General features: G+C 31.7%; 1 protein-coding gene across 1 annotated transcript in view; it reads right to left on the bottom strand.

Moving 5' to 3' along the window:
* Positions 1 to 8,677: 8,677 nt before the first annotated feature.
* The window catches only part of LOC106458394 (death-associated protein kinase 1-like), a 69,408-nt gene continuing 63,068 nt past the window's right edge, over positions 8,678 to 15,017 (bottom strand). Inside the window, 4 exon segments of the mRNA XM_022384583.1 lie at positions 8,678 to 10,808; positions 10,810 to 11,335; positions 13,488 to 13,657; positions 14,353 to 14,559. Of these exon segments, the coding sequence (XP_022240291.1) occupies positions 10,659 to 10,808; positions 10,810 to 11,335; positions 13,488 to 13,657; positions 14,353 to 14,559 (1,053 nt within the window). The 3' untranslated portion in view covers positions 8,678 to 10,658.

Raw genomic sequence — 15,017 nt, 5'->3', positions numbered from 1 at the left:
TACTTTCTAGAACTATCCTGTACTTTGGCGAATGCCCTAGCATTTACTAGATATATGTTTTTCTGGTATATAAATAAGACGCTCACAACGTGACGCGAGAATGTGTGTGTGTAGATAGTGAGTAATTGAACTGCAGTCAGAAGAATTGTTGACGTTCGTTGATATAGCGTTTGTTATAGAGCGATTGTTGAAAATAAGTGTATCGTAAAGTTGTATTCGGAAAGAATAAACCAGTTTTATTAAGTAAGGACTTGTGTCGCTAAAGTTTCGACGGAACGAAGTTACGGAAAGTTAATTAACACACGGAGACGTAACAGTATAATCTAATGTTGTTGTTAGTCTATATAGTGAAAACATTAAATTAAATGTATAGACAAAAAACTGGAATATTTGTTGATTTCTTAATTTAGTCTCCGTTGATTAAAGAAGTTTGTTTTTAAGTTTAAAGTTCAATCGATATTTATAATTTCATGATAAATTTTATGCACTTGGCTCCAGGCTAGATGATCCCAACACTCACTACACTTATAAGGTTTCACGGCTCCCTGTCACCTCTGTTACTAAAGTCGTAATGGGCGACAGTAATCGAACTATTCTATCTGAATAAGTGCATTTTGGCTCTTATGATTTTTTCTATTTCGAGAAATCAAGCGCGACGTCACACACACTGGCTTAAATATAGGTTAAATAAGTTCATTTTTCTCTAAAAAATAGTTTAAATATCATTTTCGCATGTTTCATAAAGTTTCTCTTCCTGTAGAATTTGTTCACAGTCTTCAAGGAATTGTATTCACAAAATAAAGACAAAATTTTGTTCAAACTTATGTAAGTAATAAATTTTATTTGCTTTATCTCGACTCCTAAACATAAGAGCTTATGGTAGTAACATGTAATATCAAGTTAACCTCAAGGTCAAGGTTTTATCAATGTTAGTTTGAAGATAAGTGAGAACAATATTTTAGATAGGAAAAATAAAAGATTAGTGTTGCTCTAGAAACCTTTGTTCAGTGTTTGTTTACAACTGAATATAACGAATACGTGACTTGGTTTTACCTTTTTTAAAACAGAGCCCACCAATTTTTACAACTAACTCACTGTGATTATTAGTTATATTTGACGTATTTATTCGTATTAAACACAGAAATATAAAAATTAGCATTAACTTCTTATATAAAGATAGAAGAATTGTCACTGAAAAATATAAATGTCGATTCAAGAAATGTTCATGATTTTCAGTTAGAAATTTGAAGAAACTAACTTGTGAAAGATAATTCAAAGTAATACACGTAATTTTCATTATTGTATCTTTTATTTATCAAAATTCTTTCAGTAGACCCAGTTGATTTAAGCTTCAATCAATGAATATTGTAAATATTTCTTTTTCTTTCCCTGTTCTATCAACTTGTACCACATATTAATGGCAAGATGGATGCACTACTCCCAATTTTAAAAAAGTATTCTGGAATTTAGTTTTAACATAAATAAACGAATATCATATTCAGAGAAAATTAAAGTGCGTGCAATTATCGTTTGTTGTAATTTGTGAATTTACGCTTTGTGATAATTTTGGCTAAATTTCCGGAAATGATCAAACGAGACAGTGGATTTTTAAAAACATGAATACTTGTAATCAGCATTACACAGTCAACAACTCTTTCGGTTGGTTTAGTATTATAAAGGAAAATTTTGTTTTGGTTTTGGTGAGATTCTATTTCACTAGAGGGAGATCTCACATCTAATACTTCAGGACGAGACTTGTCGTCGTACGCAGCTTTGATAATCCTAGCCCTCGTTAATCTCCAAGGTGGAGAAGGTAGAATGGGCTCCTGGTTTAAAGCATCCCAGTCTGAGGGATTACAACGCTAAAAATTGAGTTCGTGGGGGAGAAGCATAGCACAGACAGTCCATGTTGTAGCTTTGTGCTTAACAATAAACAAATCCTGGTTTAAAACATCCGAAAAGTTCTACATTCCCATCTCATTCCGCGATATAACATTTTTAACACTGTGATGTATACAAATTATCTCCTTTTTTTTTTATTAACTTTTATGTTTTAATATTTTAAATATGTTGTCTTACTTTAGAACTGACCATTAACTAAAATACATGTCTAATTATAATGTTTACATTATCATTGATTTAGACAGTTAAAGTCTCTCTTCTTCTTTTTTTTATTGGACATTTAATAATTCGTAATTGTGTATAATATTATATGCGTTAAGTCATATATTAAGTGTATTAAACTTCTAAGTATATGGCAGAATTTAGCAGTTTAATTATTTTCTTATTCTTTTTTGGATTTCAAAATTACAAATAAAATCCTTCTTGTGTCAAATATGTGTATTCAATTTAATATTTAATACCATATAGTGGCCCAAATTTCATTAAGGAGCTGTGAGAAACTTTACAATTTGATATAATTTTTTTCTGGGGTTAATGTGCTGTCGTGTCATAAATACCATATTAATACCAGCTATTATTACTCTTTATGATTTCGACATAATACTAGTTTCTCTAACGGATATTTTTAAACTAAAGTATATAGATGTATCTAAATTTAGCAGCTCTATACATAACCCAGATTTTATTCAGTAAAAGAAGATATTCTAAACTAATCTAAATATATTTTATAGTTACATGTTACAGATTTTTACAGTATGGAAAAATATTTTTTGAAACAGGTACGACGTTTCGATTATTCCCATGTACACAAGCACCAGTGATCGAAACGTCGTACCTATTTTAACAAGAGGGAATCCTCAACAGCTGCAATTAAATGTCAAATCGGTCAAGAGATGAAGCTATGAGCTAAAAGTTTGTACTTGAAAAAACTCAGAGCCATTCCAAGAACCGCTATGCTGTGGCCATATATATATTATTCCTTGCTGTAAAAGCTGTAACTTGTAAAAAAAATAATACTTATACTCAATAAATAAGCTCAAAACGAAACTAATAAGCTAAATCTCAGTCGAATAGTAGGCCGAGTTATTAATTAGTAACAATGTTATTACCTATATTCCGAATCTCTGTTGTACAATTGGTCGGAAACAGTATTTTTTCTATATTCTGAATAATATATTGAAATTATTATTGTCACTTTTCTTCACCATCCCTTCAATTGAGTAATACGAATACATTTTTACTTTTATTCTAAATTTTATCAATATAATAGTCTCAATAATATCAATTGGCAGCAGTACGGTTACCTGTGTTTTGCAGAATAATAGTGTTAACAATAAACTGGCAGCAGTACGGTTACTTGTGTTCTGCAAAATAATAGTATTAATAATAAATGAATCAGTGGCTGTCATTTGTCTTATGAATTCTTTTAGAAGTCTGAATAAATAATGTTTAATATAATTAGTACACATATTATATAACTCTGCAGGATAGGAGTCTGAAGAAGCAACTGGTAGCAGTATTATAACTTATCTTTGGAATCCTTATATCAAATATAAAATTAACATGATCAGCTGATTATCATGAAATAAGCTCAGCATTTCTATGGTATGTCATACTCAAAATAGCCATTTGTAATGTTGTGTGAGTAAAGACAGCCTTTGGATCACTCCGAATTAATTTCAAGTTCCGAAAAAACTGTTTAGAATATTTTTACTTCAGCGATATTTATTTACATGGTGATTGTGTGTAAAATTTTGATACAACGAGCATCACGTATGTTGAAATAAAACTTGGGTACATTAATAGCTCTTTAAATCTATGTTTTCAGGGCCTGTGGGTAACTTATGACGAATAAGTTTATCTATTTCGTGCATTAATATGGCACGACAAACATCACACATCGTTCGTATAAATGTTATGTTGCGTATCTACTTGTTTGTTAATTTCCGGTATAAATTCTTTCCGAGGAACTTCAGCGCTACAAGTCCTTTTTAAATTAAAACTAGTTTATTCTTTCTCGACACAACTTTGTAATACACCGAATTTCCACAGTCACTTTAAACTTAACTATCTTTATAATACACGCTATAAACCACAGTGATTCACACACTTTACTTACGGTGCCTACTGTTCGCTTGACTCAATTATCTATCTATCTCTTCGATCTATCTGCCTATGCAATCGCGCTGGTATTTCTCGCCAGGCTTATATACTAAAAAAGAGGGCGCCTGGAACAAACTAGAGTTGCCCGGAAAATTCATGATCCTTCCAGTAACTCCAGCGCGTATGCTCCCAGCATCGCGTGACTTCCGCTATCGTAACAGTTCTTTACCATAGTGCTTAATGTAACATTTTTTAAATAATAATTCTACCATATTTTCACAAGATTTTAAAAATGTCTGTACGATCTACTGAATTCGAGAAGAGGATTTGTATATAATATCGTTTAAACATCTTTGTTTTATAATTTAACATATTATCAAAGAAACATTGAGAGTAACAGATAGTTTGCAGTTTCTGAACAAACTTTTATATAGGTTTCGTAACCACCTTCTTCAGTTCACCTATATACACCACAGTTTTTAGTAATAGTTCGAAATTAGGCCTAGAGGGTTTTGTCCATTGTTTCGTATATTCGTCTAAAGCTACGCGCGGTATATCTGCGATAACTGTCTCTCATTTAGAACTAATACAGTAGAGTGAAGGCAGATGGTCAACAGCACATACTACCAACTCTTGGACGAATGGAATAGTGGGATTTGATCGTCACTCTTATAACGCTTGCGCGGTCCCAAAGTGCAGAGCGCGATTTTGCACGGACCGACCCATAATTGAAGAAGACTTATGATTTAGTTAGAACTTTAACATTATGTGAGGTATTACAAACTTCTAACTATACGTTAATTACCAAGAATAAATAGACAGCAATAGGATATTCTTTAATAAATAAATAATAAAATATTTTTGGCTGTAATTTCCGTAAGCTTAGCACACGACCTTAAAACATCCTACGTTCACAAACGCCAGGTTTTGTACATCATAATTTAAGGATTTTCGTTGAACAATTAAAAAAAAATCTTGGAGTTGCCTATTCTCCCATTATACATTTGAGAGTTATTCCGTTCGTTTATTAAACTTTAAGCAAAGTTAGTGATGAGTTAACTGCGCTAGCCGTCCTTACTTTTCAAGTGATAGACTAGAGGGAGAGCCAACGAATAGTGGGATTGACAATCACATCACAACGTCTCGCAGCTGAAAAGGCATACTCGGTAACGGCTGTTGAACCCTTGACAGTCATCATCAAAAGCATAGATATCGTAATCCCATTTTTACGACTCCCGTGAACTCTAGAGCGTCAGGCAAGTTCTTCAAAACTAAGCTAAAAGTTTAATTCGCTAACAACTCCTAACAGAGTACTTTTCAACAACTTTAACTAACACACTGTAACTGTCTATCTTTTAGTGGTAATTTCTAAGTATTTTTAGTAAAACCTTAGTGATATCGTGGCGAAACTAAATTCCCGTAAAATGTGATGCGTCCATTTACTATTAATTTACAGTCGGTAAATCAAAGTAACGTTTTCTTTAGGACTTCCGTTTAAAACTACGGTTAAAATTTATTTACTAGTTCAAAGTTATTTTTCATTTGGGGCAGGATCACGTACGGATTTTTGGTGAATCTTATACAAAAAAAAGGGGGGGGGGCGGGAATAAATCCTTTATTTTTCGACGTGTAAGTTTGTTCATGGGTCCCAAATCTCATTAGTGTGGATGGGAAAGCTTCCAAAATGTTTATGCTTGTAGGTGTTATTTTCCGATATATATTTTTCATAAAAGTCTAAATCAGATTTATGGTATATTTTATGATATTCAAGTAATACAAGGACTGGGCAACAGCCGTTTCGTTAGCTTTCCAAAACTCGTTTAACTTTAGTCGTTATTAGAGGATTACTTTTGTTTATCTAGTGTTGACTGGGAACGTCTAGATTCATGATGGAGTCAGATGAACATAGTGTAAAAATGATAAGAAATGTTTAATATTCGTAGATTTTTTAAATCAACTTTACACAAATACAACTAAAATAACAAGCCTTATAATCGAAGTTCATAATACATTTTATTAGAACATTTTCTTATTTGTTTCAATAAACACTAGTGTCCTTACAATAGCCACGACACTGTAGCATTTGCTTGTTCACAGAAAACAATAATTACAACGATTACACGCTAGTACATAACACCACTGATGCTTAAATAACACAGGGAAAATAGCATCATTAAGACCACAGACTCAATGGCACCGTTACCAAGCAGGCATAATATTCGTAGCACTGAGGCACATTTCAATTTATTTTTCAGTATCAGAAAATTTACACATTAAAGCACTAAAAGGCACTTAAGAAAATGCACGGCGATAATAACAAGCCAACCACCGCCATAAAAAACACAACAATGTTGCTTTAATAACGAAATGACCCTATAGTACAGCCTTTTCTTTTTAGCTAAGTTTCTAAGGTAAAAAAACAGATGGCACTTGAAGATTAGTTCCGCTGAACTGTTGTCTATTTACGGAACTTTAAAGGTTACATAGAACTTTAATGAGCAAAAAGTTCTAACACATTTATAGATTAGACTAAATTTCGCCCATTTTATCTTATTGTGAACCAAAGTTTTGAACACTATTCTATTATTAGATTTCTACTGGCGTTCACTCAACTACGGACAAAATAATATCTTAGTGCAAGCCTACTTTAAGCTATATATATCTTGTGAACACGACTTTAAATAAATATTAATAATATTAATGGCAATACAACGAAACATTTCAAATAAAAATGTAAAATCTGTACAAGTGACAAAATATAATTTTTATTTTTTGCATTTTATCATTCTTGAAAGACGTATGGATAAAATAAAAATTACAGGACATGTACAATATTAATCAGGTTAGGCTACTATATGGAGATCACACCACTACGACCTATATTACGTTTTAACTAACAATACAGAAATAACGTATATTATCAGCCAACTTTTCTTCAGTGGAGAATTCTGCCAGACGATATACAAGTCGGCATTATTCCCTAGACTTAAATAAAACACCTTATAATCTACTTACAAGACTGGACTGGTAACACGGATATTTTAACGTTCCCTGTTAGCTTTGGTAGCGGAAACTTGCAGTATTAAATATTATTTTTACTAAATACATATTTTTTTCCGTGATTATTTTCAACAGGAATTAGGTAATACGTCACTTTGTGATCAAACAGTATTTCAAAACACCCATATTTGCTCATAATTGTACAAAGAAAGTATGAAAATTATAAATTATTTACAATAGAGTCCAATGCAAGTGTAAATAAAATCTTCCAGCTCCTTTCAGCACAATTTATACTCAAGTTCTAAATCACACCAAAGCTATTTTCTAAAATTTGAATTTAATTATGTAGACATAAAAAGAAACGCTTTGACATCTTCACGCTATAAAATAGCTCAAAAAATGTGACTCTTAATCACTTCATTTTTTTTAATTCAAAACATAAACTCTCCTAAATTGAAATTGAATACTTATATTTAATAATAATACTTGTTACATAAGTACATGTATAGTTATATACAATATTTATTTTAAAATAAATAAGATGCAAACACACATTCTTCAACTGTTTACATTTATAAAATAAATATTCTAAATTATAATTGAAAAATTAATCAAGTTGTCGGTCTCGTGCGATTTGAGAGGCTTATCACCTTAACACGGATGTGTACTTGCTGATTTAATACAAATGTTAGAGTTATTTTTGGTTGTTTATACACGTATAAATATGAAGCTCAAATAAGTGAAATGATAATTACTTTTATTAAATTTTCTAACATATACTAACTTTATATCTCTACCAAACTGAATGCTGATATTATTAGGTTTTATTTAAAACACTTTCACAATCACAAAAAGTAGGTGTGTTTTTATTCTCCATTTATTCCTAATATGTTACCATATTTGTTTAATAGAAAAGATGATCAAGAGTGTTATAAAGAAACAAATATAAAACATCCTGACTTAATGCTTTAAAAAAAACCCTATTAACAAGAAAATTCTTCAGTGTCACTGTATAATTACTCCTAGCTATAAAGCAAACGTGTATATCCAGTGTTCAACATACAGAAATATTTAACTGAAATCTCCACAAGCTATTCCAATACAAAAGCATTATTAATTAACGTCTGATAAAAGTATTAGTTTACATATATATAAAGTGTGCTTCCTTAGTTAGGCTTTTTAAATAAAAACAATCAGTGAGACTGTGTGTGTGGGGGGAGGCAATAAAGAGATAGTTGATATGTACAGATTACTTAAAACCTTTGACTTTTTCTTGATAATCAACAGATTTCTACTTTATGACTATTTGAAGCTAAGTCCTGTTGCCTACTTATCAAATGACCTAATTTACAAATTAAGTTTGGAATGATGGTATTTCATGATTAACAAAAGTATGTATTACAAGATATTATGACCAAGTGTGCATGTCAAGAGAAGAACTGGCAGTGACAGTGTGTGTCAAATGAAAATTGACCAAGTGTGCATGTCAAGAGAAGAACTGGCAGTGACAGTGTGTGTCAAATGAAAACAACCCAGTGTGCATGTCAAGAGAAGAACTGGCAGTGACAGTTTTGACATGCACACTTGGTCAGTTTTCATTTGACACGATCTGTCACTGCCAGTTCTTGACATGCACACTTGGTCAGTTTTCATTTGACACGAACTGGAACTGGCAGTGACAGTTCGTGTCAAATGAAAACTGACCAAGTGTGCATGTCAAGAACTGTCACTGCCAGTTCTTCTCACGTTAAATTAAAATGGTTTTAATAAGAAAAGGTGGTACATTGACACAAGAGCATGCTGTGTCTTCAGATGTAGGACTATTAAAGTTTCAGACATTTGCCATATTACACTAATGCTGCTGTTGTATTTAGAATTTTCATGTAAAACTACCCATTTCATAGCCATCCCTACCTTTGAACCGATAGTCTGGAGGGAAGGCAGCTAGTCAACAGCACCCACAGCCAACTCTTGTCTGATCAAATAACGGAATTTGATCAATACTTGTATCTTATATATAGCCTCAAAGTTTCGCAGCAATGATATGCAAACCATTAACCATTAAATACACACTCTGGGCAAGCTAACCATTAAGACTCATCTGGCCCATTACAATAATAAAACTTATTTCATGTTGCTTATGGAGCGGCAGACACAATGCTTAGTAATATGGGAATGATTTTTTTTTTGTAATGTATGTCCCAAAAATAATTTTCATTTTCAATAATGATTTACATATTCTGGGGCAAAGTTACTCTTGCTACTCAGGAATTAGTTCCACATATTAGAAGAGTTACCTGTTCTTAATATCTATTAAAATTTTTTAAGAGTAGCATACTGTCAGGTTTTCAAGAATCTGAAGTAAAAACATTTGTACTGTTGAATCAAACCTCGTTCTACTTTTAGATACACAAAATCCAACAGTTTTTGTACATGTAATAATTATATTGTTTGTGTAAATTAACTTAATCTAATACATACAAAAGCCAGTTGACCTTTAGTAACATTTCATTTGTTTATGTTGCCTAGCAACTAAACTATGACCTAATATTGTTGACTGAAGTATGCATATAATACTTCAAACGTTTACAAGGGCTGGCTTGAATTCCACTTTCTTAGGTTCTTTTACATTTTATTTTATGCATATACTTAGCTTGACATAGATATTTTGAAGTTCTTAACAAGTTTTAAAAACATCCAAGTTAGTGGTTTAGTGACCATAATTTGTGTGTTCTCATTAGGTTTTTGTGAAGTTTTCAGTTTTATTATTACTTTTTTTTTGGATATCTTTTTGTCTTTCTTTACCCCATACATATTGCTATTAGTCTTAATTAATGATGGTATATGAAAATGATTTTTAGGTTTAAACTTTGTAATAGAATTCTTATCATAAACCTTAGGCCTATTGTGTCCGAGTGCTTTATCTTCTTTCGGCATTTATGCTGTAATTTTTAGGCTGTATGATGCAATTAGAAAAATACATTCTGCTACGTGCGAAATACTGATGGATTGGTGATATAGTCAATGTGGAGAATAAATTGAAAGGTAAAAAAAATTACTTTAAACAATTTTCATATGATTGTCATAGATTTATATGAATTTTGGCATGATACTACTAATTTTCCACTGATATAAAAGCCAGTTGTCACTTTGTGTGCGTGTGTGTAATGCTCGTATGAGTCATTTTTAATTTAAGTTACACCATTCTTATTGATATTTTGAGAGTGTGAGATATTCTGTGTGTGTGTGTGTGTGTGTGTGTGTGTAATACTCATATTATGAGTCATTTTTATTTAAGTTACACCATTCTTATTGATATTCTGAGAGTGTACTTGAAGACTTCTCAATGTGTGATTATTTTTCTTTTATGATGAAGGGGGGAAGTTTGGTGAACAAAGCTCACATTTTATTTTATTTTTATTAAACTCCAAGCTGTCATTTTTTGACAGGTCGGGCAAAGCTAGTATTTAATAAAAACCCACACTTCACAGCAACTCCAAAATAGTTTATCGTAAGGAGACTGTATAAGAAATGAGAGGTTTGACCTGCTAATCTTATTCTAGTGAAACATAGCTTTACCATTAATAGCTTCTAGTGCAACAATTTTAAGTAATTTAAATAAGACAGAAGTGTAAGTGTTCTCATTTTTTTACCTATCTTGACAAGTTGGAGCTGGAAGTGTGTGAATCTGCTCCAGTAATCCTAACATCTTCAGTAATAACACCATATTCTGTGGAAAAGACTTTGAAGAGAGGAGTGTTTTTCAATAATATTTGTACGGCATCTTCACGACCTAATTTTTCCGAGCTTGTTCAGAAGATTTCCTACAGTACTATAAGGATACTTAGACCACTGTTCTAATATTTGTGCTGTGGGGCTAATGCAATAATTTTCACCTCCGTCAATGTGTGGAAGTTCATCTGTCATACCAAGCCAAACTCCTAGCATACACCAATCACGGCCCAGTGATTCCGGAGGATCAAGTAGAGCACATAATTTTTGACAAGTCAACACAGACAGCTGAGAAACAAGAACATCGGGTGCAAGGATCACCCTTGCAGATTTAGGGTTAAGATGCTCTTGAAGCTTGAATGCAAAACCACAAAATAAATCAACCACTTTTTCCTGTACATTTTCTTGTTTGACAATAGCATCTGGTCCTTCTTTAACCAAATATCTTACCAATAAATCTGAAGGAAAGTTGACTGGGTTTTCAACATGATCTTGTAGCTGAGAAACACTGAGAAAGTGTTTTCCCACCACAAGACCAGGATATGTATCATTCAGAGTATGGTCCACAACACTCAACAAGTCCTCCAAGAAAAAGAAACTGTAAAATAAAACATAAAAATCTAATTAAAGATCTATCTACAAATTTAGCTGCTTAAACAAGTTCAGAATTGAAAGAGAGTATCTAGTTATGTAGAGGTCGCCACTATCATTCTTTTTATATTTCATGTCAAAAGATTACATTCACCAGGAGCAAACTAAATTTTACAATAACGATATCCCAAAAATGCAATTAAAGTTTATGAGGCAAACACGTTTTATTGAGTTGGAGCTCAGCTTAATGAATTGAAAGACTCCCTTTTATACATGGTGTCCTTTTGTGTCTAGCTTCTTGCAATCATTTTAAATGAGCTATGGTGTACACCTATGTCCAAATCATGTAAAGCCATCTGATGGTTGATCCCACACACCTAGAGATAAGTAATGGTGGGAATTTATATTTTTTATATTGGGAAAAAAAATTAAATTATTCACTGGTCTCGATATAATCCTTAATAAGGCTATCCATCATTTCAGAACACCAAATTTTACTTGGTAATTTTCTTGAGCTTTATTGAAATGCTTCTAGATGACACCATTAACCATATTTTGGAGAACTCTGTTTCTTACTTAAAATATTATTTTTTAGTGTTATCTACTTCCTTACATAAATGTGCTAGTTAACTTATATGACCAATAAATCAAGAATTTAAAGAAATTCCGTGTGCATATGTCTAATACAAAACATTCAGAATTAAAATACAAACCTATAAATTATTTTTATGATACTCTTCTCATTCAAACACTCCTTCATTGTTTGTTATTAAGGTTTCTGCTGACAGTCTAAAAGTATTATTCACAAATGATCAGTAACTATAGTGTTGCCTTTGATGGCAAACATATTGTAGAAGTTCGAATCCACGTGATTAATTCATGAAGTTGACCCACAGATACATAGCCTTAAGATTGTATTGAGATCAGTGTATAAATTACAAAATATTTCCCATTATAAAGGAAAAACAATGCCATTAAAATAATTGAAAGTTGTATATTAGTTTAGTTATTCTATATATAACTTAGTTATTTACAGTCAACCACTAGATGTATGTTCACCTAGTGTGTTTCAAGCCAAGTCTAAGAACAGACAACCAGTCAAGCAGAATACATCATGTTTTGCCTGACTTTGACATAGGTGTACACCCCAGAGATAATTTGAAATGATCACAAAGCTTAGGGACATGAAGAAACTATGTATATAAAAAAAATCTTCCAATTCATAAAACTAAGCCACAGCTCAACAAAATGTCTCTTTTAGTACTTCTCTAGTGTTTTTAACTTTTTCAGCACGGGCTCATAACCATCTTGTGCTTGTTATAGTTTTCATGCTATAACTTTTAAATTAGTAAGCAAATGTTAACAAACTTTAGCAGATTATAAGTAAACATTACAATGCTTTCACACACAAAATACCAATTTTTTTTATTAAGTCTTAAGGTTTGTAAAGCAATGTTTTTCTCACGTACTTTTTTCTTTTTGCATGTTGCCTATCTATCATGCAAAGTAATATTTATTTTAAGATTAAAAATATTTTTATTCTATATTCTAGCTTGTCAATATTGGTAATTTGAGTTTCTAATTCATACGAAACTATAGACTTAGTATTTTGACTCCACAAACATGTAATTTTAACTAGTGCTGTATTCAACATACCACATGACACATAAAAATCGATGTTTATCTGTGTTTTTTAATATTTGATTTTAAATTAAGAAATTTAGTAATATATATATAGTACTAAAATATGAATTACAATTTACAGTTTGATACCAAAGTTATTGACATAAATTCATGAAATAGTAGTTCAAGAAAATTTTGAATGCAAGTCAACAAACAAGATGACATGGCCTTTCACCCGTCTCGAAAGGGTTAAGAGCTCCAAAAGAGATCAAATCTGGCTTTTACTGAAATATAGGAGAGAATATTTAAGTAAAATATAAATCACAGATTTAGCCATCCTTCTGTTTGATAGAGAACCAATAAAAGGAAATAATTAAAAGACAACGCAAATACACTTGATAAATAATTGTTGTTGTTTTTTGGTGTGACATTTGTTAGTTAGTGGAATTCTTAGATTACTTTTTACAGTTTTTCGTCCGTGAATAGAAGAATAAGTAACGTGAATGACCAAGAAGCTACAATCGTAAGGTACTGACCTGCCCATCTTATGGCCGGAGAGACCTCGGATTTTGATTTCTATGACTTTGTTGTCAGTGAGGATGATCAACCCTTCTAAACAGTCATTACAATACCTACTGCCAGTCTGCCATTGATGTAGGTTACTTTTGAGATCTGGGTGCTGATGAACTGACTTTCTGAGTTGAACCTATCATTACATACAGTTACCATAAGTAAAGATATTTGTTCAAACCTGTAATTGGCATTGTAGAATAAGTAACAAAGAGAAAGAAAACATCAGTTATATGAGACAACATTTCTTTCTTTGTCGATGGTAAAAGTTTCATAAGATTACCACCTTCTCTCACAACAGTTGCAGTAAATAGAGTAAAATATTAAACTGCAAGCCAACAATTTTTTTATATTTATTTATTTTTTTTACAAATAATTGGCTTAAACTTCCCCATAATTTTTTTACCCTTCTGGAAATAAATTATTTTTTTTTATAACTAAGACCCAACAGTAGTTCTGAAATCTACTACATAAAGAGCATTTCTTTATAATACAGTGAAAACCTCATGGCCATCAATTCACTGTTAAAACTTGATATATTAGTACTTTAATTACTGTAATTAAGAATGTGTGATTAACACAATACCTGCACATACAAAGTTTAAAATTTTCTTCAGTGAAACTTGCCAAAAATTTTACAAAACCTATGAAGTTTAATAATGCAAATAAAAAATTTTTAAAGTTATAAAAAATCATTGAAACTTGTTTTATTGATAAGAATTGATGAAATTGTACATTACAAATAAGTTACTTTATTTAATCATGACTGTGTAGTGAGCCAGCTATGTAAGTTAGCCAGAAGTGAAAGATTTTCAATCTGTTGATTATTACCTGGACTCGTGGAAAGATCCAAGAAAGTAATGGGCATAACGTGGATTGCGGTCTAATCTGTACACCTGCATAGACTCCATTTTGATAACGCAGATCCTCTTTTTCCCAAGAAACTTCATGGGTCTTCATGATGTTAAAAACTGGAAACTCATATTTAATGACTCCATCACAGTGACATGGGGTACAGAGTTGAATTGCTTCCAGTATCTTTATAATATATACAGTAAATTAAGAAAAACTATAACACTGGTAAATTCACCACAAAAATAACATCAAAATTCTGATAAGTTTGTAAAAATTATTTAGGAAATCTTAGAGAAAATTTCAGTAAGAACAAATTGTTTGATTCTCTTTGAATATTCATGCAAAGCTACTGAATGGCTAATGTGTTATTCATCTTAAGTTTGAAGTGACAGACTATAGAGAAGGCATAACACCCACAGTCAATTCTTGGGCTACTCTTGTCTGACCAAATAGCGAGATCTGACTATCACCCTTTGACTTCAAAGTTTTTTTTGCTCAAGTATGTCAAACATATTATTTACTAATTCCAACCTCCAAACATTATATACACCTGGAAAAAAGTTAAGCACCCCCGTGTTTTTTTCAAGTGATTCAGATTCTACGTTCTTGTGACTGATTATAAATTACCATTCACTCTAAAC

Source organism: Limulus polyphemus, unplaced genomic scaffold (assembly GCF_000517525.1).
Source record: "Limulus polyphemus unplaced genomic scaffold, Limulus_polyphemus-2.1.2 Scaffold456, whole genome shotgun sequence".
NCBI classification, from domain to species: Eukaryota; Metazoa; Arthropoda; class Merostomata; order Xiphosura; family Limulidae; genus Limulus; species Limulus polyphemus.
This window is presented reverse-complemented; position numbering and strand designations above follow the sequence as displayed.